General features: G+C 42.6%; 2 protein-coding genes and 2 long non-coding RNA genes across 8 annotated transcripts; 1 reads left to right on the top strand and 3 right to left on the bottom strand.

The window, feature by feature from the left end:
* Window positions 1–2015: 2015 nt before the first annotated feature.
* On the top strand, window positions 2016–6110 carry LOC109745153 (uncharacterized). 5 transcript variants are annotated; one of them, XR_002228464.4, is made up of 9 exons: window positions 2016–2646; window positions 3019–3154; window positions 3523–3664; window positions 3906–3961; window positions 4083–4256; window positions 4831–5155; window positions 5244–5310; window positions 5522–5654; window positions 5763–6110. XR_002228464.4 is itself a non-coding variant. In XM_073501571.1 (9 exons), exons 2-6 carry the CDS (start codon window positions 3152–3154, stop codon window positions 4848–4850), a joined length of 426 nt encoding a protein of 141 aa, XP_073357672.1. In that variant the 5' UTR covers window positions 2045–2646; window positions 3019–3151; the 3' UTR covers window positions 4851–5155; window positions 5244–5310; window positions 5522–5654; window positions 5763–6110. The 5 variants fall into 5 exon arrangements, 2 of the variants coding, with proteins under 2 accessions (XP_073357672.1, XP_073357671.1); XR_002228462.4 differs by having other exon boundaries at window positions 2016–2691; XM_073501571.1 differs by having other exon boundaries at window positions 2045–2646; window positions 3875–3961.
* Window positions 6111–8505: 2395 nt separating this feature from the next.
* Window positions 8506–10092, bottom strand: LOC141025654 (uncharacterized). Its single transcript, XR_012187900.1, has 2 exons — window positions 10003–10092; window positions 8506–8811 (listed from the first exon to the last, which is right to left on the bottom strand). It is a non-coding gene; the product is annotated as an uncharacterized lncRNA (long non-coding RNA).
* A 438-nt stretch (window positions 10093–10530) lies between these two features.
* On the bottom strand, window positions 10531–11339 carry LOC109745162 (uncharacterized). Its single transcript, XR_002228467.4, has 3 exons — window positions 11059–11339; window positions 10897–10950; window positions 10531–10649 (listed from the first exon to the last, which is right to left on the bottom strand). It is a non-coding gene; the product is annotated as an uncharacterized lncRNA (long non-coding RNA).
* A 2957-nt stretch (window positions 11340–14296) lies between these two features.
* LOC109745164 (uncharacterized) lies at window positions 14297–18386 on the bottom strand. Its single transcript, XM_020304302.4, has 3 exons — window positions 17896–18386; window positions 15753–15850; window positions 14297–14907 (listed from the first exon to the last, which is right to left on the bottom strand). The coding sequence occupies exons 1-3, from the start codon at window positions 18103–18105 to the stop codon at window positions 14589–14591; spliced, it is 627 nt and encodes a 208-aa protein (XP_020159891.1). The 5' UTR covers window positions 18106–18386; the 3' UTR covers window positions 14297–14588.
* Window positions 18387–25395: the final 7009 nt, after the last annotated feature.

Here is a 25395-nt window from a genome sequence, read left to right as displayed (position 1 = left end):
GGTGTTTCCAAAGCTCTCGTAAGCCTAGAGGGATGATCATCTTGAGGTACCTTCGCGAGAATTATGCTGCTACTCATGTAGTACACCAGTCCACCAGCTCGTCGGTCACCACCAAATTCAATCATTTAATCAAGGGGTGAATCAAGCATGTTCCAGAAATCCCTCTACATCTCCCAAATTTTATGGGTCTGATGTGCCCTAGTTATTACATATCTAAGTGACTCAATCAAACTAGAAAGAAAAAGAAAAAACAAAAGAAAATACTAGCACGAATCTTAGCGTAAAATTAATGACATGTGACTTAGATGTGCAATACTTAGAGCACGTCTAGATGTGCTTTAGCAATTTGGCCACTAATTCCCTCACTAATCGGGGAATTAGCCTATGTAATCGGACCATTTTCTCCCACTAATGCCATCCTATTTAATCGGATCGTTTTCTCCCACTAATTCCTCAATTAATGTCTCATGAATTCTCGGATCACTCCCCATTAATTTCGGATGCACCGGCTCCCTCTTTACCCTCTCCTTATTAGTGCTCGACTCGGTTATTGATTTTTACTCGCATCCATATATAAACTAGTAGAACGTCCGTGTATTGCCACGGGCCTTTGATTTATTTTTTCTAATTACACCTTTGAATACAATGCATATCAAAATTCATATTATAGTTTTTTCCCGATTGTGCATATAATGTATATCATATTTCGCATGTATTCACATGTATAGAAAAGATAGCCCGCAACAATTAGAAAAATAATTGAGTTCACCTGCAATGTAACTCGATGATGTATACATAGAGAGCAACTATCCAAATAATTATATGTTATAATTGACATATACCTTAGGATCCTCATGCACATCACATGGGTTTGTCATAGTCATCTTCCCCCGTGGTGGTAATCATCTTTTCTCCTCTCATCGTGGTGTCCTTCTCATCCTCGTTGAATAGCTCGGTCAGCAGCGCATTCTTCTTTAGAGCAAACCCTGGCCCCAGTGCTCCATCAACTGCCTCACGAGAGGGTACATGTTGTTGATATTTATGGCGACAACAACATCGTGCAGGGCCAAAAGGTTATTGATTCTCTTAATCTCCTCCCCATGGCCGCCATTGCCATCAACGACACTGCCACCATCAACATCTTCTCATCTTCCTCCCAAGCACGCGGTAAATAAATTAATCTCAATCTGGTATCTTATCATCTTACTAATTTATTTTCCCTAAAAATAAAGATAAAGTAAATTATATGAAATTATCTACTCCCTCTGTTCCTAAATATAAGTCTTTTTAGAGATTTTAATATGGACTACATACAAAGCAAAATGAGTAACATACACTCTAAAATACATCTATATTCATCCGTATATAGTCCATATTCAAATTTCTAAAAAGACTTAATGTTTGGAACCGAGGGAGTGGCAATTTTCTGGGACCAGTTTTAAAATAATAATAAATAGTCGAGGTCGCAACAAAGTAAATTACGAAACAAGTTCTCAAGTTTATTCATTTGGCTAATTTAACTGGTCCTAGCTAGGCGATCATTGTAAAATTGCACCGGACGCAAAAATGGAAATAAATTATAGAACATTAATAGAAAATCATTATATAGCTTGTACACATAAAAGTGGCATGTGCATACAAACAGATTTAATTTTGGGATCCCACTCCCTCCGTTCCTAAATATAAGTCTTTGTAGAGATTTCAAATGGACAACAACATACGGATGTATGTAGACATATTTTAGAGTGTAGATTCACTCATTTTGCTTTGTATGTAGTCATTTGTTGAAATCTCTAGAAAGACTTATATTTAGGAACGGAGGGAGTACTCAACAATCCAAAACAATGTGCATCAAGACCGAACGCTCGCGCTAACCACGTCGGATAGGACTGTCAAAAAAAAAAACCACGTCGGATAGGAAACGACAAAACGTTCCCTCAAAAAAAAAGAAAAAGGAAACGACAAAACGAACGCGACGGGATTGGTCAAGTCGCTCACACACGCGGGATTGGTCTAAACCTAATCCGGGTCTCTACCAGACTCCAGGAGGCCACGACGCCTCCCCTCTTTGCCGCCGCCGCCTCCTCCTCCTCTCTTCCCTCGTTCTCCAGCCGCCGCCGCTGCCTCCGATCCTTCCTCCTCGGCTCTACCCACCCCATCCTCTGTCCTCTCTTCACTCCTCCTCCTCTCACAGGCCCTGCCGCCGCACACCGCTGCTCCCCGTTGGCGGTGAAGGCCCTGCAGATCCAGCCGGGAGGAGGCAGGTGACTCGAGCAGGGCTGGTCACCGCCGTGCGCCCGCTCCGTCGTCACGGGTTGTCGCCATGCTCCCCTCCTCTGCACGTCATCGCCTGAAGGTCACCGTTGCCGCCGCCGATTTACTCCCCATTCCCCTCCACCATCGGGTGTCCATTGTGTCTGTCTCCAGGGATCCAACTATGGCCATCGCTTTGTTTCCTTCCTTTTCTGATCATCTCGTCCACAACGGTGGCCGCGGTGCGGACAATCGGTGGAAAGTAGGTAGGGAAGGCCCGACAGTGGTGCCACGCGGGATGAAGCAACGGCGGCACAGGAGCTTCCCGGGGCAGTTCATCTTCCTCTCCTTTGTCCTCCCCCATTCCCCTCCTAGATACTCGTTGATTAAGAGGTACAAGTGGGTGGCCAGCTGCAATTTCTAGATGGAAGACATCTGGTTAAGATTTTCCTTGGGTTCTTGATTCCATTTTCTCAATGGTTATTACTTATATGTAATTAGTACGTAGAATAACAATTTTTGTATACCATGTTTGTGGCTGAATGCATTGAGTTGCTGGAATTGTTGTATTAGATCACATGCATTATTCAGTGCACTCTTGATTGTCTTACCAATGGTCCAAATAAATACACAACCAGTGAAATTGACCGTGGTTTTGATTTACTTTTCTTACAATAGAGTAAATTTCATTATTTTTCAGTTTGGACATACTTCTATCGGTTTGCTTCTAATTGCAGCTTAATCTGTAACTTGTGTAACTTGTAGGCTTTGCACTATAGAGCAGTTGGTGGTAGGAAGGACAGAGGACGCGAAGAACTCATGGTTAGGTGTACGGCGAGAGGAGGAGGAGGAAGCACTTCTCTGACAAGATCCATAGCTCCCCACCTCTGTATTTCCAATGGTAAGGATAGTGGACAGTGCCAATTTTAGGTGTGGTATACTCAAAATTTCGATGTGTCTTTTTTCACAAGTATTTGCAACGGTAAGGATAGTGGATAGTGCCAATTTTAGGTTGTGGTATACTCAAGATGAATTGGTTCTCTTAGGAGGAAAATAAGGAAGTCAGAGTTTTGTGTTCTCATTTATAAGCTTGATTTTTTTCCTAACTCATGATGCAGTGTAGTAATGTTATTCCGGACGCATGCGATTTACAAAATAAAAGGAGTAGCAAATATCATATACCTGGTTAAGGGACTAGCTGGTTTCTGATCCAGTGCAAATTGAGCATTCTTTTGTGAAGGAATATTACACTGAAAAAGTTGTCATCAGTATATATCTCAGATCGGCGTGTCACGGGAGCGGATACGGCGGCAGACACAAGCAGAGCAAAGCGAAGCCGGCGCGACGGCCAGGCCTTCCAAGCACACAGCCACTGCCTCCTCGCCAAGATACGCTAGCCTGCATCTACAAGGTGAGTCCCCAACTGCAATTTTGTGAGCCCTCAACTGCAATTTGTTTCTAAAGATTTTTGAACAACAACATGACTGTACATCTACTCTAGCAATTTGTTATATTGGTCATATGTGTCCTATGGGACGTTTGGATTCCTATAATTAGGAAGATGTCGTATTTGGCTGTTTTTTTGTGCAATGACCAATTAGTTGTGCCATTTGCTTATCAGATTTTCATGCTGTGGTGTTATTGCAATCCAGGAAAAAAAAGGAACTTGCCCGTATGGTGTTCACTAAAAAGAAGAATCTGCTAAAAGGTTGGTCCATGCTTATCTTCACTGATTACATCTTCTTTGTGGTTAACTGTGGTCACAATCATTGATTACCACTAAAGAAATTATAAGTGAATTGTTTCTTTCTGTCTATGTTTGTGTATAGATTGGATGTGGGCTATACGTGGACATGAACTTGTTCCTGGGATTCAGAAGGGAGGACGTGCCATGGAACTTCGAGAAGACGGAGAACCATGTGTACCTCCATGTCGTGCTTTGGCAGAAGCCGGATGCCGACGAGTCAGAACGCCTGCTGAAGAAGCCTCTCTGCTCACCATTGGTATGACAGACTTGTCGCTCCTTAGATCATGTATGTATCATCTGCTTCTATGGAGAGCCTATGGCCTATGTGAATAAATGCTTTGATTGGCATTGTAATATCTTCTGTTTGGCTCTATTTGTTAATAATGATGGCAAGCAAAAAAAGACATTTTAATGGATTCACATGGGTGTGTTATTCTGGAGCAGGTTGATCATGCTGCCCTGTTAAAATTTGGTAAACCCCATTTTTTAAAATAGAAATTCAATTTAAAGGGGTACCCAAGCTAAATAAGGCCTCAGAAATCAGAGTATAGAAAAGGCGGGGCTGGCTAATTAAATGAAAGGATTTCGAACCAAAATCTTTGCTAATTCGACAAGGATTGCATTCTTTAATTATTTCTCTATTTTTATTACTTAATTTAAGTCTCATCAACTCTGAATATGGTGTATGGTGTACTCACATCCATGCCAACTATTGCCATAGTTGCAGACTTTGACACTTTTGGTGTTGCACCTGTATGTAACGCTGAAAAATATTCCAAGAATCTTCTTTGATATTATTTCTGATACTTTCATAATACATATGTTCTCAGGCGCTTTCCGTGGGAAGTGATAGCAATGGAAGCGGAGCTGTAGCTCTTCTGAAAATTGCAAGGATCTTTTCACAAATCTATTCAAGCCTTAAGACCAGAAGCAAGTTTAATCTTCTCTTTGGATTAACATCTGGCTGACCCTACAATTAAAATGGAACTAGCAAGGTTATCAATTTTTTTTACAGCGGCTTGAAGTTTTGACCAACATGTGCGTGATATTATTGACTATGCAATTTACTTAAGTATCATTAGTTCCTAGAGCAATGATCTCTGGATGCATGTATCAAAGCCTCCAGAGAAGCCTTACATCAAGCAAATCTTTGAGGTACAGTAGCCATTTCAATTTTTTTGGTTCATAACTTTGATTACTTGCAATTATAAGTCTTCTATAACTTGAAGTGTGTTTCCTTCAGGATTTTTCGGATGTCTCCAAGGAAATGGGCATTTCAGTCGCACAAGATTAATGTGTCAAATTCTAGAGTATGTTCTTGCCTTTTGAAGGATTGTATACCATCATTAGGTTTGAATCCGATTAGGATTTCAGATAATCCGTCTTACATGGACCTCTGTCAGCAGTAGCACAATGGCATTATCATATCATGTGCCGCCCAGCGTGACAAACTAGCGGAGCGTTCCCAGCCGAGCACGAAAAATAATAAACTTACACCAATCCTCGGTTTTCATGCTACAGAATTTGTGTGCTATAGTTGTATCTACGAATCGCAGACTACATGCTGAACAAGCTTCAGATTGAGGAGAGCTTGGTCCCCAAGATGTGCCTAAATTTGTACAGGGAATAAGGAACTACAATGGCCGGTCTGAAGGTATATATGTCCCACAACGCTTAGATTAACAAGTTTCTGTTAGTTTCATAGTATTTCAACTACATGTTCTGTTTCTAACTTTTTTTCATAATCCTGTTGATGTGCCAGCTTATGGGCTACGATTTCGACTACGAGGAATTCCATGCTAGCATGCACGGTAAATTGCCATATGAGAAGTTGAAGCCGGACCCTGTCCTGAGGAACCTTCTGCTTTCGATGCCTCAAAATCCCTCTGATGTTTCTTGCTACATCGCATCAGCGAGGGGTCTGTGACAGTTAAATGCTTCAGTAGTTACAGTTTGTCGTTGTACTGTAGATATTCACCAACCCTGTCGTTGCACTGTAGATATTCACCAACTCTGACGAGGCTCACGTGGCCGCCCTCCTCTTGGTTAACTCTGACATTCATTGTGCCATTTATATCAAAATATTGCATGAGTTTTTGTTGGTTGTTCAGGGACTAAGCTTATCTCAGTTAAGTGAATTTTAATTGTACTCTGGGTCAAGTGATTTTTTGATATGGTAACTAATTTCTGGTTCTTTTTGCCAAATTCTAATTTAAAAACAAAGCAGTAAGAAATCATGCATGATGTTTCAAGTAAAAAATAAATAAATGCAGCCTCGAGTGCTGATCTACTCTCTCCGTTCGAAATTACTTGTCGCAGAAATGGATGTATCTAGAACTAAAATACATCTAGATATATCCATTTCTGCGACGAGTAATTCGGAACGGAGGGAGTATGAAATAGATGCCACCAGGAAGGTGATGCCTTCAATTCATATGTTCTTTGCCTGCCTAATTTTCCTCTCATCCTCTTTTGTCGTATTCAGTGTTTTTTTTTTCTGGACAAAGGTTGTGCATCTTTGCAGGAGGATTATCAGGTCTGAGTGACATTTGTGAAAAAAATTCGTTCAAAGCTTGGTGTTCATTGCTGTTATTGTTCCTAATTTGAAGGGGCTGAGATATCTACCTAGGAAATTCAAGTTGTGTTACCTTCAAATGATCGGACATCTGAAATAAATTAGATATTAGTAAATCTATTACTAAGACAAAGACATTGTGTTGTTTTTCATAATTTTTCTGAATTGTCTTGGAGAAGCAGGTAGGCAATACTGATGAAGCCTAGTCGTATGAGCCGAGGGCTCAGACCGTCTCGCCGCGCTGGATCTGATCTTACATGCAAAGCTCTTGAGCAGAGGCTGATCATTTAATGTTGTGACAGTAATAAGAGTTGTCCGTATTTCTACTTTCCTGTACTATAAATACAAGAGACATATGTGCTAGACTACTTTTGGACAAACTGTAATGGGTGGTCCTCGTTACATGTACAACCAGTATAATGGATCTGAGCTCATAATTTCTCTGCTGCTTTTGTGTTTATATACAACATGCTTGCTTTTCAAACAAATATAATCCGCACACCAGTACAATCACTTTGATGGACATCAGCTCGTATAATCTTAGTATTTCTGGGCTTATCCATCTGACTTGCTGATACATACAAATAACATCAGTACGAATGCTCATGTCCATGAGCAGATGTGCAAATGTCACAACGCGGACCAAATGAGCTAGCTCAATGGCATCAACAAGCCTTGCACTGCAGATAAACTTTGCTACAACATTTTTTCATTCGTTTGTTCTCTATTCATACACTAGGCTGTACATACTCAAATTGTCAATTGGACACCAGAAATATTGACTTCTTGCTCTTTCATCAGCCATTTTATTTGAGCATTCATAAATTTGGGTCCTCAAGATGTGTAGTCAATAACAGTACTTTGCTATCACCATTAATATCATTAATATCCATAGAACACTCTCTTATCTTCCATATCACACAACAATTTATGTCCATGTAAATATCTTGCTTTCTTCTACCGGTATTTTCAGGTTAACTATACGGAAGAGAACCTGTTGGACTACATTGATCCAAACAATGATACACTCATGGTCATACTTGCAGACGGCCATCTGCTCGCCGAATGTCGCATCACGCTAGGAACTGACAAGAGGGTCACTATAACCACCAACTGGTCTGAGTTTCGTCGCCGCGCCAACATTCGTGAAGGAGACATCTGTGCATTTTGTTTCATGATCACTTCAAAGCGCCGCCTGGTTCTCACCGTGCACCATCAAAGACACTGCAGCCCCTGTGTCAATATAATCACTAAGTACTCCTAATTATACTCTATCCTGTGATAACCTATGGTTTGCTTTTGGGCCCTCTTATCACATGCTTTTCAAGACGCTAAACCTATGTTGCTGCTTATGTTAAATGCACTATTCTCAGTCAGATGTTTCATGTTCAGATCCATAATGAGCTTTCTCTGTATATATATTTCTATTTCTGCTGCTAAGTTTCTTAATTAAAGCAATTATCCCAAACGCTAATTAGAATAGAAATCGGTGTTAAAGGGGCGACTACAACCAGGCACCGCCCAGCTCCCCCTCAAGAGGCGCGCCACGGGCGCGCCCTAACACCTAGTTTGCTTCAATAGGGGGTACATCCAATGGAAAGATACTTGCATATATGCTTATAACGTAAAAATTAAGCGCTTCCCAAAGAAACCTAGATTCTAGCACAAATTATCATTAAACTTGCATGTGCAACACAAGTCACAAAAATGCACCTGGAATTCGTGTGAGTATAAATGAATATGTATTCTGATTTTTTTTAAAATAAAAAAACTATATTTCCTAATGATCCCCCTCCCCCACTCCACCCCCTAGGAAAGGAGAAAAAAATCGTAATGAATTATCTTTTGCGGGACAGAATATACAAAATCAGTGTTTGAAAAGCCCTAACAGCAGCCGGAATTGTGGCCCCTATTGCTAAGATTAACACTATTAGCACACTTAGATAAACTTATACATAAATAGTTTACACTGTAAAAGGATTATATATCCAAATTAATCCATGATTCATATCATATATATAAAACAATATACCCGTACAAAAGCACTTTCCTTTCCCCAGGACGAAGATCAAGTATATTGTGGAAGCAAACTTCACCATGTTGTTAAATCACCAATGACCTGAATCTGTTGCAGGCTTTCATGTTGTGAATAACACCATTATATGTCATTGCACCACTGAAATGCAACCTTGAGAGCTTGGGAAACAATGGTTCTCTTACATTTCATTCCCCAGCACTGTTAGAAAAAAAGAGGAGCTCAAAAATCAAGAGTGACAATCATTCCAAGACAACTTTTTTCATGGTTTCAGCCTAGAAATTGCCATAATATTTTCCAATTTATCACAAGGTCAAATGGAAATATTTTTTCTCATTATTTTCTTAACACACCTCTCATCAATGAAAATACTTATGCTATCTTATTCTGTAGAGAGAATAAGAAACCTAGATTCGCTACAGATACAACTTTCCATATGCTCTGTTAGATATTGTAGCTAAAACCTGCAGTTTGATGTCATGTTTACATAAAGTTCTCAAGTATGTATCCCAACTAACCTGCAGTCTGATGCCATGATTACCACAATATAGGAGATCAGTATGATAAAGATGCATGTGTATGTAGTATAGCATTTATTGAAACCTCTTGCATTGCTTAATCATTAAAAATACAAATTAAACAAAGGTACAGTTGCTCCATCGTATCACCAGCAAAAAGTGGGCCAAACTCTAATGTTCGTGGCACTATAGAGTATATAGTTATATCAAGGCAAAAACAGAAAACTAACAAAATTCAGAGATTCTAAAAACATACAGACAAATGCAATTCAAATATTGTGAGCCTGACTCTAGAACCCTTTATAGATGGTGGAATACTAAAAAATTAGGCTCTGCACTTGTATTTGGAGGTATCCAATTGCCACTTGAGTAATACCCGTAAACATCTTTTCTTTCAAAGGACTCCTGATAGTATATAACAAGAGCCTACATAACTGAATAAAATGCTCAGTAAAATGAGAACTTGTGGAGACATTAACTCAGTAAGATGGACATGCATCGTTTCTTGTGCAACGTAGTACCCTTAGCTCAGTAAAGCATTGCCCTGATCAATATTGCTACAATTCAGCATTCAAACATAATAGCAAAGTACCCGTGTGTTGCAACAGATCTACAATAAAACCAATATGTGCTCACACATCTGGAAACCAATATGAATTGTCCTACGTTTTGTTACTCCGCTGAAAATATGTTATGCTTCACTTCTGATTTTGTTCCATTGTTCCACTATACATTAACAATCCTCTGAAGAACGAAAGGAAGAAATAAAATGCTTAAATCACACACGATATTTGTTCTTGTTTTATTCCACCAGCGAGAAAACTACATATAGAAAGAAATTATATGTGAATGATGAACGTAGGGAAGCATTTACCACTGAACCCGAATATGTAATATACTTTTCCTTCCTATCCTCCTATGATCTCAACGATTCCACTGGAGTATAGGCCTACCAAACAAATGTTGCATCTGGTACACAATCAGAATCAAAAACCACAACTACCGAATGAAACCAAATATAAAAAAGTTAGATGAACTCATGTTATGTTCCTGCGAGCCAAGAATGTACGGGAAGCAATAATAGTTATTCTCAAAATGCAACACCGATCAAAGATTGCATGTGTCCGTACTACCATGATTTGCTAACAGATAGAGTTTAATAGATCATGTAATCATGTAGTAACTTTACAGAAAAATAACACGGCCGGATAAAAAAATCATTATTGGTTGTCATCTTCGGAACAAATTCATGTAGTAACTTTACAGAAAAATAACTTTCCGGCACCAAATTTTTCATCAGGTCAAGGTAAAGTACACCGACCGATGCTTACTTCCAGACTTCCAGTACACAACATACTTACTTGAATGATAATATGAAGATGTAGCAGCCGGTGAAAGCCTCTACAATTCATCCGACCCTGGAAATCACGAGTTCCTCCTTGTTACCTGGAACGCCTTTCCGGTGTATCGGTCCTTCTAAGGAACCGGATCATATATGCATCAATATATAAATGAATCCCTCTGTAAACAAATATATTTAGCATGCAATATTTTTAGTCTCTGAATATTAGCTACCCAAATATTTAATTTTGAAAGAAAGCTAATGATAGCCTGCATAAGCCACACTGGAATTTTTTCAAGTAAGATAACATAGCAGGAAAGACATAAACTTTCAATCTCTGAAAGCTATATTGATGTACAGAAAAAAATAGACATTGGACGAATAGAATAGAACAAACCTGGACAAGAAAAACAAGGATGTACTTACTTAATTTGATGTAGCAGCTTCTACAAAGCAGATGACATGGAAAATCAGCAAGAACTGCGAGAACGAAAACTCAAATAAAATTGATAGTAACAGCAGAAAAGCGTCTATATACTAACAACTAGGTAGTATGGCACTGCTAATTGGAGACGTTAGCCCACATACACTTAGCTCAATTTACTATGCTTCTTGTCTGCGTCACATACTTAGGATTTGTACAAAAAGACATTAGCCCACATAAACTTGCGGAGCGCCATTGTCCTGTCGCTGCTGGTGACAGAGACGGGTCCACACGGAAGATTGCTGCGTCGCCGACGAGGACGGGGCGAGCGCAGCCACGGGATGGGAGAGGTTGTCGACGGCGCGTCGGTGGGGAGGGGTTGAGGACGGCGGCGGCGGACCAACGGCTAGAGGCGGCAGCCGATGAGCCGAGAGGCGAGGTGGGGAGGGAACCAACAGTAACGCTAGCACGTCAGCGATGTGGTGGGCTGGCGCATGAACGTGCTTGATGATGAACGGCGCGACGTCGGAGGTGACGATGTACACGAAGTTGAGTTTGTCGTCGCCGACCACCCTGACGGTGAGCGCGTCGATGAGGTGCTGAGGCTGGCGGTGAGCACCGAGATGGCATGAATGTAGGCCACCAAGGACGCAGGCGGCAGGCGGATATTTTTTATTTTAAAAAAAAAATGCTAACCACACCGTGTCGTGTGGTCTTCAAATGTCCTGAATATCATATCAAACCGGATATATATCTCAAGATAATTTAAGTGTGCTGACCGGGCCTGCCGCTCAGTAAGGACGCAGGCGGATATTGCAGAACTGAGAGACAGCGAGATCGATGAGCAATTGGAAGAGGGGAGATTTTAGATGGTTTTGTGATTTGGAAAGTGTGGGCCTAAGTAAGGAATGTTAAGATTTTTGCCAGGATTGTTTTGTGATTTGGGAGGTGTGGGCCGCATCCACACTTGATTGTTTGAAAATCAGTAAAGTGGAGATATTTACCCAAGAAGGAAAGAATCGTACGTAATGGGAAAATACCAGTGCTAAGATGCAAAACCTAGAGGAAGGGTCATGAAAATTGATTTGGTTTTTAATGGGAGGGGTGAAGGGGGTGAAGGGACGTGAGACGAAAATAAGCTAGACGAAAATAAACCAGACTAAAATAAGCCAAACGAAAAGAAAACCGTAGAAACAATCCTACCAAGTCCTGCATTGGAAGTAGAGATTGTTGGGATTGTGCACAAAGAAATGAGGTAGATACAAAACTTTGTTTCTTTGCACAAGTGTGAGAGGCGACTATTATTGCTGCTACAACTATTATTGCTGATTCTTTGTTGGGCCACAAGGCAGGCTACTGACCGACGGCCTGAGGCCCAAGCGGGCCCATGTGCACAACACGTAGAGAAAAGTCTAAACCATTTATTTATCTCTACTCAATGGAACAGTTGGTAGTCTCGCTTCCAGATTTTTTCATCTCATCTCCCATGGTTTTTTTTTTGTATCTCCTCCCACCTTTGCTGGTTTTTTTTCGTAGATTTTTTTCGTCCTCTCCCCCCACTTCACTGGTTTATTTTCGCGTCACCCTCTCACACAACGAAAGAAATATGAACAGATCAGAACTTTCCATACTGACGCAAGTTATTTAGTAATGTAGAATCAATCACGAACAATCTCTAAAAATCAAATATAAATTAATTAACCTTACCTTAAATCACTCAATCACATTAATTAAAAAACAAATAATTGATTTTTAGAAAAATCGCTCAATCACATTAACCTTACCTTAACTCACGGATGGTAATCAATCTCCAAACAAAGAAAACAATACATCGAGGGAGCAGTAAATAAACTCCCTTTCTTATGACATGTATATGATCTTCCCTTCCTTCTCCGTTGTCGAGCGTTCTTGATTCTCGAGGCCGATGCTTGGGCTGCGTCACTGGGTCGCGACGGTGCCGGAGGACGAGGACGGCGAGGCTGGGTGCCGCGGCCGGTGAAGGGGGCGAAGAAGGGCAGCTTCCCTGGCCCTGGCCGTGGCCGTGGCCCTGGGAGTTGGGGCGGTGGAAGCGGCACTTGAAGGACCCGGCGTGGGTGGCCGGCGCACAGACGCACTTGGAAGCGGGCCCATGGCCCGCACCGGACGGCGCCGACGCCGACCCGGGCCACCTCCTCCGCGTATTCTTGGAGCTGTGGCTGGCCGATTTATATGAAAGGCAAATATAGAGCAGGATTGGTTCCATGCCAAAAGTTTACATGTCAATATTTGGCAAATACTAAATGTTGGCTAGTGATTGGTTGGCTACCAACTTTTCTTGCCAACCTCACAAAAAGTTGTCAACATTTGGCAACTTTTGGTTTTACCAAATGTTGGCTTGCCAAATATTGACAATGCCAAATGTTGGCATCAAACCAATTATGCTCATAATACACATAATCCATATTGTTATGCACTAGCGTGTGTGTGAAATAGATGGATTATGGTCCCGTACCCAATCAGATGGATATGTGTGTGTGTGTTAGAGAGAGAGAGGGGGAGAGGGGGAGAGAGAGTGAGGAAGAGGGAGGGAGAGTGTGTGTGTGTGAGGATTTGATGGTAAAAAAATCGTCAATGTCACTTGATATGTATGAGAATATTAATATTGAACTCTTAAAGTTAATGTGGCCTCGTTGCAACGCACGGGCATTCTTCTAGTCGACTTACTGATGGAGTGCCGGTTTGTATTAAAAATATCAGAAGTTTTTCTGTAAAATACATATGATGGATCAAGATTATCTATTCTCTTTATTAGTACTCGTAGGTAGGTAAATAGATAAACGATGGATCTCTTAGCAACAAATCTCTCATAACATTTTTACAAATATATAACTAGTAGAGATAAGATTAAGATTTCGGCTCGGCACCGGTTGCTCGAACCCCCAAAAAAGAACATTCATGGAGGATGATGGGTCCTTACAGTCGCTCACATTGAAGAAGCAAGTGATAAATGAGTAGTATACAGGAGTCACCGCTGTTGATACAGAAGCAAAAGGTGTCGTCGCCATCGTTGATTAGATGTCACTGCTGTTGGTACAGGACTAGCAGCCGGGCCCACAGTCGACAAGGAGGGGGAACCGTAGGTAGATCCTTCCGTATTCGAAGATTTTAAAGAAGAGGCGCGTTGTTTCTCTGTTTTTGACTAGATTGTACTCGTCTCATAATATAAAAACGTTAACGTTCTTATATTATGGGACGGAGGGAATATCATTTTGGGACGGAGATAATGTGAGGACGCCAAACGTAGTATCAAAGGCTGAAGAGCAATCCAAGCTGGGAAAGTGGGGAACACAGTGTGCATTTTAGAAGCGCTGGCGATTTGTCTGACGAGCGGAGAAGCCACAAATATTTCCGCAGCTCCTCATCTGATCGGTACAACTATTTCCTTTGAGAATATACAACAAATGCACATCAAAACGAACATACAAAGAGCCACGAAGTGGCGAAATGGGGAACTCGCTAATCTACAACCCGTGACATAGAAAGCATGCCTAAAGGCCGGGCCTACAAACAAATTGCCTCCAATTCTATGCCCAAAGTGTGGTGAATTGTGATGGAAGAAGGATGCACAGGATTTCTGCAAATGGCAGACGTCCTCGATGCACCGCAAGGAACAACATAGCCTGACCAACGTGTCTTGATTTTGTCTCAGTGCATTTCATGTTATGACCACTTCTAATGATTCTTGTGAGGCCGGTCTGTTACCTCTACCCCCGCTACGATCACGATGCATAGGAAGTATCCAATGCGGTGATCGACTGGCAGAGCTCTCAGGGTGGCCAAATAATTGAGGGAGGCTACGGGCAGGGGAAGCACTGGCTTTTCCACCCGGTAAGTCCAACGAGATTCGGCATATTGGGCAGGTCGTTTGCTTCTCTAACCATATATCTATACAGGAAAGATGAAAATTATGTCGGCATGTGGGCATTATACGCAGGATCTCTTTCTCGTCGTATTCACCCAAACATATGGAGCACCTGCAAAAGAAAGAAAAATAAAGAAATCTGTTACTTGTTTGATTCGGAAGTCGGATAATAGTATGTGAGCGTTCTACACCCATATCGCAGCATATATAAAGAACCATCATCAAGCAGGAACAGAATCCCAATTATCACTTGAATATAATACTGTTTCGTTGCAAATGATATGGACAAGAAATGAAGAAAAACATGTCAATTTCTATTATTCTTTTCACCAAAAAAATTCTTGAACTGAACTTTACAGAATTAAGAATATGACAATAAAGAATGCTACTTATGCCTATCATGATAATATACTTACCCATCTGAGGATGGTATAATTTAATCCATTTAAGAGTTTCATTACTAAGATGTCACAAAGGGTCATGTTGGATTAATATCGGTGGACTCATGTTCAGGCTTTTCTCATTTCCTTTCCGCCGTTGAAAACAACGAAAAGAAGAACAAAGAACAGCTCTTGTAATTCTTATCTCAGAAACATAATAGTACTAGTCCATATTACTCTTAACAGCTTATAAATGTCAACTAAAATAGCTAGCCCAGAGAGGTGCATTTTTATTCAGCTGTAGCATTTCAGTTTCTAACTGAAGCCCCTTGACCAGCTGTCTAGACTACATGCTTCACAACTCATAACTCACCTAATATCAAATATTAGTAATATTTGAAGGTTCGAGCATTGGATCATCACAAATTAACAATGTTTTCCAGCTGTATGGCGCATCTATTACACATTGTGTTTCTCTGCACGCTAACTGACACTAACTGCTTTGAGGGAACAAAAAAGATAAACAGGAGCAGAAAAAATTGCAACAAGTTAACTCTAGAACATATGGTGTACTTACTGGGCATCATCTTTTGAATGGAAGGCTTCAGAGCTATACGTCATTGTTGGAATTGCAGCAACAACGAAAGGTTCCAATCCACTGCAGGTGTTCTGAATCTGTTGAACAAAGGAAAATGAAGTGTGTCAAGTTCAAAACTATCAGATAACTGTGAGTATACTGACTCATACTATTACAAAGCCCAAACATAATTTCCATGATTAGTATAGAATATTTAACTGAAAGCCCTCTAAGGAACATGAGGATCATCTTACTCTCTAAGAGTGCCTGCAGTGATTAGAACTTAAATTGTTTTAGTCTGACAAAGAATGGTATGCTCGACTGATTACATGAGTTATGAATCAACTAGAATAAATTCCTCAGTTATATATAATTGTAGAGGAATATGTTATTATCAGTTTTCTCTAATTATCAGGCATCGAACTATGGACGAAAATGTGGGAAGGGGCATAATGTGCTCCATGCATACCATTGCGAGGAATTTTGGCAATGCAAAATTAAACTCACCATAACTTCTACTGAGGAGAAATTAGAGCAACATAGCAAAATAGATATAATGTATTGAGTTTTCGTGATAGACGTATAAAAAACGTTGTGCATCAATAGGTTCTTGAAAGGCAAATCTTTGCATTTGTGTACAGTCATTTCAACTGAAAAGTTAGCCTGAGTGCATAACTGTAAAGGTTGATATTCCAAAGGACACCGTGCTGGCAAGAATCCAATTCTAACTTCTCTCAAGCAATTCAGAATACACTTATATACAACACATTCAGAGTAGAGAAGTTCAATCACCTGTCAACCAACCTATCTAGACGTATATAAGAAAGTGATGTCTGAAACCAACCAGACATAAAAGCAAACCATTTCAGACATTTTAATATTGAGGGGGTAATATTGTCCATAGTTCAGATAACATTGCAAATGACCATTCCATGGAAATGGTAGTAAATAATTTTGTAGTTCTTGGTTTAGATTTTTCCCTCTTTTTGGCAAGACCGTAGTTTGATCACTTTGTAATAAGTGATGTAATAATTATGGCTGTATGCATCATGTAATGCAAAGGCCGGGGGTAATAAAAGGTAAAAGCTTCCATTATATAAATAATAATAATAATAATAATTTTGTAATACTGTTCGACTGATAATGGCTGCATAAATTTTGAAAAATAAAACAATGTATTTTCTTAAAAAAATTCCGGAGTTAATGTGCTTAGTCAGGTTAGTGAGCTTGCAACTTCATGTAAAGAGTTGGTAAAGAACAAGGAAACATAAACAGTGTGAGAATTAAAGGGAATTAAGGATAACAAATGCCAGATAGCAATGTAGCTCGAAGAAATGTAGCATGGAAGATAGAAGCAGACCTCTCATACTAAGGTCTTTAATCAATGGAACTATTAGTACTGTTAATTGAGCAATTGGCCCCCCAAATAACATCCGCAACCTGGTTTAGCAATGCCATTTTCTTTCTTTCTTTTTGAGCCTACCCAACTTGTTTGAGACTAAAGGCTTTGTTGTTGTTGTTGTCTTTTTTTTAGCCTAGTTGTTGCGTGTTTGGTCTTTGAGGTGCATTGTATATTTTTAAAAAGAAAATGCATGATCATTTTATAATTTCTTATAAAAGCCCCTTATGTTAATCATGCAAAAATAAGTAGTATGCACATGCAACCCTGATGTTGTCAGCGAGCAATACATCTGTACAACTTCATTTTTTATCAGTTAGATGAAATTAAAGGAAGGAACCATTCATCATGTATTCATTTGAGGTACTTGAGCACTTTCACTGATCAGTCGACTATCTCACATACTGGTTCATAAAAAATACTCTGCACAACTGAATTTGTCGTGTAGGCTAAAACATAAAAAGAAATGCGGCCGACGGGAGGCTCCGGGAAGCAAGCATCTCCAGAACCTCTGTTAAAGCCAGATTATTTTCTTCTAGTTCTAATGAATCAACACACATCAAAGTTTTTGCGTGTTGTACGCCAATACCAACCAACGGTCTCGATCGCAAATTTGGTAGGCTGGCAGCAACACATGCGCACGCCGATCTCCATTGGATGCGGTTCCACTCCGACATCAATCGGCTGCACATGACAGGATGCTAATAAAATACGCTACCAGTAGCGGAAACGACAGAGGCTCACCGTGCGATCGAGATCCGCGGTGCGGAACTCGATGTCGAAGTCGAACGGCGCGGGGCCCGGAGCCATGGCCCGGGCGGCGGCGACGTCGGCCTCGGCGTCGGCCCGCACGGCGCGTCCGCAGATGAGGCGTGCGCAGACGAAGACGATGAAGGTGGCGCTCATCCCGAAGCCGATCACCGTGGTCACCAGATTCAGCCCGGACCCCAGCATCTCGCCGCCCCGCCGCCCCAAGGCCACCAGAGTCGGCACGTGGGAGGTGAACGAGCGTTATCACGGCTGCCCGAGCAGGCTGCGGCGTATAAGAGCGGCGCGGGTGGGCTCGAGCTGCGTGTCCATCGGCGCGGGGTTTGGGATTTGGGATTTGCGTGGGCCGCTGGCAAGGAATGATGCGCCGAGAGCGGAGCGGGCGGGTGGAAAACGGAATCCGGGAGTTGGTGAGAGAGAGAGAGAGTCCCGGGAATGGGGAGTATCTTGCCGTGACTTGTGAGGGTGGGGGTGCCTGCCTTGCGGCCTAGCTTTAGCCGCTGCCGGCCGCCGCTGGCCCGCCGGTCACTCGCTGGAGATGTCTCGTGAAGCGGGGCCAGTCCTACTACGGCAGCGGGGTCGACTGTCTCCGGATAGGGGCGTGCGCGGCCCACCGAGACAGATGGAGAATAGTCCACGATTATACGTAGCGGGTAGTCGCTACGCTGACTCAGAGATTCGACGAAACGGAAGGCATCTTCGTTGTTTTTTTTTTTTCTTTTAACATCAGTACAAATACAGACACAAGCGCTCATATACACGCGCATACACTCACCCCTATGAACGCACACACGCACATCCTACTTTTATGAGCACCTCCAAAATACTGAGCCGACATATCATTTTGAAATTTATGTAGCAAGAACTTTCTTGTCTGCGCTATAATTTTTTTCCCGCGGTGAATGGTTACGATGTCTTGCAAGACACCTAACATGTGTTTGGTTGCCTGAATACATGCCAACCAGGTCCATGTGGAAAGATTATGATTCATTTGGTTGACTACGTTTACTATTGGGCCTGCATAGCACGAAATTCAGAGCATCTCTGCGCCTGTCTCGCTGGGAACGCTGGAATCAACATTTTCTCCAAAGCCAGGCCGGCGCGATGCATGTGGGCGGTGGGGTCTGCACGCGAGGTGTCACGCTCGAGAAGCCGCGTTGCTTCCCGAAGCTCCGCTAGTTATTACCCTCGCCGCCCTCCCTCACCGACGGCGGCGGCGGCTTTCAGCAGATCAGAGAACAGCAAGGCGACCTCCGGCCCCTTCACCGGCATCCGCATCAACATCTCCCGCACTTCGGCAATGGCGGTAAGCACTTTTTTCACCTCCTCATATACTCATTCGCATTAGATTCGCGTTTAGAATCGATCCGCGTTAGGAGAATGAAGAATCGTGGTAAATAGCCATAGAGTGATCATAAAATTATCATGAGCTCGTAGTACCGATGGATTTGAGGTTACCAATCGGGATTAAGTACAAGGGTAGTGGGCATTGGGGGTAAATCATACACAATAGTCCTAGATCTTAGCCTCGGCGACCCTGGAGCGGCGGGTGCCCTTGCCCTTGTTCTTCTCCTCGAGTTGCACCACTGTCTCTTCTTCCTCGCCGGAGTCCAGATCGATAGGCATGCTTCGATGTCCTAGCTCCGGCGCCCTTACAACCATCGCAACCGCAACTTCTTCTTCCACCTCCATCGCCACCGTTTCTTGTTCCTCCTCCACCGCCACCATAGTCCTTGTCGTGAAGTATGCTGTGGCACGATGGTCATGAGGACGCATGTACTCTCTATACTTGGCCCACCTTAACCTCTGTCGAGCGTCGTCGGAGTCGGCCTGATTCATGGCCCAACGAAGGATGTCGACTGACATAGCGCCCTTCACTGGGTCAGGAATCAACGTCTTCAACTCCTCCAGCGTCGCCTTCTTCACCGCCTCTGACTCTTTGTGCATGTCTGCCATGCTGCTGAAGTTCGAGCTTACTTCCATGGTGTTCTCGAACATGGTGCGGTCACCGAGCGAGCACCCGGGGAAGAAAGCCCTCCATCCAATGCCCCAAGGGAAGGGGTTGGGGATGGGGTTGGAGTTGCTGTTGAAGTTCATGGCGATGAATAGGAGGAACAGTGAGAGACATAGGGATAACCGAGTGAGATGGTGGGTAAGTAGTGGCCGTGAGGATGGGTAAATAAAGGTATTATGGATGATAGGTTTTAATGGAGATCAACCTCGGAACTTTGTGCTCTTCATAATGCGTGCTCTTCGTAATGTAGATCGACACTGAGAACAAGGGCAAGGAGGTGGTGTCGCCCATGGAGAAGGGAAAGGAGGTGGTGCCGCCCATGGAGGTTGTGTGACCATGCCCGAGGAGGTGGTCACGGATGAGGACGTGGTACCGGAGGAGCCTTCTAGCGGCAAGCGTTGTAACTACGACCACTACCATGAGGAGGGAGGTCCAACCCACTTTTGCAAGGTGATCCTTTCCCCCCATCTTGAGTGCATCCCGATGCCACTGGACTTCACGAAGCACTTCCCGGCCCTGCCCACAGAGTTCAAGCTCAGGAAGAACACCGACTGCTCATGGAGGGTGACTGTCCGGCTGATGGACGACAGGTTCACCCTTGATCAGGGTTGGGCCCCCTTCGTCGTCGTCCATCAGATCAGGATCGACTACATGGTGACGTTCAAGCTGCTCACTCCCTAGATGCTCAAGGTCATCGTCTTCAACGACGACGGCATTCAAGTGGTGACCAAGTGCGGGAGGCACGACGACGCCTTTGCCGTGAACGTCTAGGACATCCCTTCCTATGCTCCAGCTAATTTAGTTTCCTATCGTACTTCTTTGTGTTTGAACTGATATATTTAAGTGTGGCACTGTAATTAAAATCGTGGCTTGCTATGGTTTACAACTATCTTCTGTTGTGTGTGTATGATTTATTCTTCACGCCCTATGTGTTGGTAACCTCACTTCCTCGCCGAAGAGGTTACCAGACAACAAGTGTTGCATGGAACCAGACACCGTGTAGTTGCGTGAGCCGACCAATGCGGGAAACCAAACGCTAAGGCAAAATTGCTCTCCTAATGCAAGAGGACTAAATGCGGGCAACCAAACAAAGTGTATATGTTAGTTTTCTGCATGTTTTACCCAAACCAGCCTCTGTTGAGCCAGGCTTCACGGGCCAGGCTCAATCGGGAAGGCTACCAAACACGTCCCTACATACCGGTTGGAGGAGTAAACATTCACTTTTGAGGTGGACCTAGCCAATCCCTTATCCATTTTAGATGACAAAAAAATTACTCCTCACATCCGCCGTCCCTCATATTTACTCCTCTGCGCCCATTTCTCAGGATAATTCCAGCCCTTCCCTTGCGCCGGCCCTCTCGCCCATTCTCCCACCGGAACCACCCCCGCCACGTTCCTTGTCTTCGGTGACCACTCAGCGTGTCGGCCAACACCCCGCTGCCCCGCCGACCTTCGGTCGCCAAATTCCAGCGAGAATCGGGTGATCTTTTTTGTCTTTTTGTCGCCTCTAACCATGGCGATGCTTCCCCTTGTCATCCCTAGCCCAGCGGCGCTCCTCCCATCATCCCTGGCCACGAGCAAAGCTACAACATGCATGAAGGACACCTACAAAGAGAAAAGGTTCAATGAACATGAAGAAACGTACATGAAGACTGGTCGCCGTTCGTGATCACTGGTTCTAATGAATCCTTGCGTTCCGGATGATTCTATCATGCCACTAGGGGAAGGATGAGGGGAAGAACCAATTCAGAGGAGGAAGCACCCAAGCCATGGCCCGTGGAGGACGAATTTAACTACTTTGTCGCACGGTTACGTCGCACATGGTGAGACTTTGTCAAATAACTTTTGCGGAGCATCTATCCTACGTACTTGCAAGCTCATGGAAATGATCTAATGTCGAAAAGTCTTAGTTGGACGCGTGAAAGGAAGAAGAAAGAAAAAATAAGAAAGAGGATGAGGGGAAGAAGAAAGAAAAGTCTTAGTTGGAGGCTTCCATATGGGGTCTAGTTTGTTTAAGAAGTTAAGTTTGAGAGTTCGGCTTGGAACTGCCTTTTTTAGCAGAGCAAATCTAAAGAATTAAGATATATAAGGGGCGTTTGAGGGTGAAAGATCAAGAAGAGGGGTCTAGAGGGGGGTGATTAGACCCTTAACAAGTACAAATAGCAGTTTTTTAAATTCTTTAAGTTAAAGTTGAGTTTAGCACATGTTAATGGGCACACAAGACATTTTACATAAGCATATATAGCAAGAGTATGAGCAACGGAAAGAGTAAAGCATGCAAGTGCAAGAATGTAAAGGGGGTGGGAATTGTAAATAGCAAACACAATGGAGACACAGAGATTTTTGGCATGGTTCCGATAGGTGGTACTATCGTACGTCCACGTTGATGGAGACTTCAACCCACAGAGTCCATCACCCCACAGAGGGTAACGGCTGCGCGAGTCCACGGAGGTCTCCACCCATAAAGGGTCCATGAAGAAGCAACCTCGTCTATTCCACCATGGCTTCCATCCACGAAGGACTAGCCTCACTCGAGTAGATCTTCACAAAGTAGGTGATCTCCTTGCCCTTAAAAACTCCTTGGTTCAACTCCACATGATCTTGGAGGCTCCCAAGTGACACCTAACCAATCTAGGAGACACCACTCTCCAAAAGGTAATAGATGTTGTGTTGGTGATGAACTCCTTGCTCTTGTGCTTCAAATGATAGTCTCCTCTACACTCAATCTCTCTCATAGATTTGGCTTTGGTAGGAGAAGGATTGGAGTGGAAAGCAACTTGAAGAGGCTAGAAATCAAGATTCAAATGGTAGGAATGGCATCTCTTGATCTCAACACATGAGTAGGTGGTTCTCTCTCAGAAAATGAATGATGGAAGTGGTGGTTCGTTCTGATGGCTCTCTCACGGAGTAAGTGGTGGTGGAGTGGTATAATAAGCAGCACCAAAAATCCAACCGTTACAAGCTTTTGACCCAACTCGATGGCACCGATATGATAATCTCAGTGAGACTGACTGGTGCAAAAGGCTTGACCGTTAGGCTTTTCGGTGAGACTGATTATACTAACTCAGTGAGACCGTGCAATGGCAAACGCAAAACCTCGTTTTGGAAATTCCGATCGTTTCAACTCAGTGGTTCCGAGTGAAGCGGCTTCATTAAAGAAACTTGGCAAGGCCATCTCGGTGGGACCGTGTACCATTTCGGTCAGACTGAATTGTTAGGGTTTTGACTGTGGCAATGAAATGATCATCTCGGTGGGTCCGGAGTGGATGATATCGGTGGGACCGAAATGATGAATTAGGGTTTGGACATATGTGTTTTTGGGAAAGTGATGGAGGGTTTTTGGAGCAATATCACTAAGCACTTTGAGCAACAACCTCATCAACAATACCACATCCCCTTTTAGTATTGGCTTTCCTAAGGGACTCAATGTGATAATGGATCACTAGACCAAAAATGTAAAGTCTTGGAGTAGCCAATTTTTGTCCTTGACATTCTGAAGGGATCCACATCCTCATGTCATTGCCATGCTACTGTTGAACTTGTTTGAAAGATACTGGATAAAAATATTAGTCCAACAAAAGATATGTTGAAATTAATTACCAAAACCACCAAGGGAGCAACTGTGCTTTCAGAGGGGTAAATTATAAGGGATCGGCTAGAGATGCGCTAAGAAAATACTCAAACGGATGCCCCTACTTGTCCACAACCATGTCCATGAACATCATAATGAACGCCAGCTAATCAAGTATAGCACTTAAAAATCCTTTATTTCAAACAGAAAATCTAGAAATTTTTTATTAAATTTAAACAAGCTCGATATATTACATGCAAACTACACACAATTTAACGAGTATAATATATTACATCCAAACTTCACCCAAATTTAACCTAATTTAAACTAAGTATTAGATGGTGACCTCATAGGCATGGCTACCGAAGCCGCCGGCGGTGTCATCGTCGTGAAGCTATCCTAGCCATTGTGGCATCCATCACAAGGTACGATATAGTCATCGGGCATCTTCTAATGACTCACAAGTGTAGCGGGTCATAACAGTCTTCGAGGGAAGTTTGACGGCCAAAATTTATTTGATTCGACACAAGGGGAGCCAAAAAATATTTATGTCTCTACTCTTATAAAAACAGAGTTGGTGATGATGGTGTGCCTGCCATCCTGCAATATAGGTCGTCTGATTTATATCTAACGGATACGAAGGAAACTATGGCAATTTTGCAAAAAGATACCCACACCCCTCTCCACATTTGCAAATAAGGCCTTCCCTCGTTCATCCTTTTCTCTCACAAGATAAACTACTCATACAAATGCATCTTGCTGTTTCGTGCAACGCATGGGTATCTTGCTAGTAAGTCTTAACAATTGAGTTGTCAATTCAACCACCTAAAAACAAGTTCTTGCTTGACAAAATTTATTAGTAGATAAAGTGATGAAATGAATGAAATTGTGATTGCAAAATAGTAAAAAGAGCAACAATTGCCAGCAATTGCCAAGAACAAAAGTAACACAAAGAAAGTAGCAAAGGTGGAAAGCGTAGGCATAGGGGTGATTAGTGGACGTTACATGGATGGAATCATATATGTAATAACCATAACTTAAGGTGATAACAAACTAGCTCCAATTTGTCAATCATATGCAGGCATGTATTTCATATGTACTTGTGCATGCTTGCATTAAGAGCTTGCACAACATTTGTTGTCCTACCTACCCGTTTTAGTGGGTCCTAAAGGAAATTACATGTAATTAAGGCACTCCTTTCTCAAAGTATCAGAGCAAATCATTAATAATTTATGAACACATGTAATACTCAATCATAGCCATCCCCGTCGATACCAAGATTATTGTCACTTCTTGGTCTAGTATTCAGAACTATAACAGATGCATATAACCTGCAGATAAGATCAAACAAAAATATATTCATGAAAACATAAAGGGTTCAGATCTAAAATCATGACACTCGGACCCTAGTGACAAGCATTAAGAATAGAAGTTATAGAAACATCAATCTAATAACATAGAAGGAAATAGGGATCGCAATTAGCCACTCCCATGTGCCTATAGTGAGATTACTCACACATGAGAGAGGATATCATGATGATGGTGATGAAGAAGAGGTTGGTGATCATGATGGCGATGAATTACCCTTCCAGATGCTTAGATCAGCCTCCATATTAGCTCTCCGAACAAAGAACGGAGGTGGCGGCAGCTCCGTGTCGCAAAAAAATCCCAGAAAAAATCCACAATGTTTTTAGGTTAGGAGATAATTTATAGCTAAGGAAGGGTGTAAGGCGGTGCCTGGGGGGCCACACACCCCAAGGGTGCATGGTGGGGGCACGTGCCCCCCTGGTTGCCCCCTCCGGTCCCCTTCTATCCCTGTGCTCTTTTCCTCCACAAAAAATTCTGGAAAATTTCAGGCGATTCCAAGAAACTTCATTTTGTACACAGAAAA

The sequence above is a fragment of the Aegilops tauschii genome, chromosome 6 (assembly GCF_002575655.3).
Source record: "Aegilops tauschii subsp. strangulata cultivar AL8/78 chromosome 6, Aet v6.0, whole genome shotgun sequence".
Taxonomy (NCBI): Eukaryota; Viridiplantae; Streptophyta; class Magnoliopsida; order Poales; family Poaceae; genus Aegilops; species Aegilops tauschii.
Note: the sequence above shows the minus strand (reverse complement) of the source record. Positions and strands in the feature narration are given on the sequence as shown.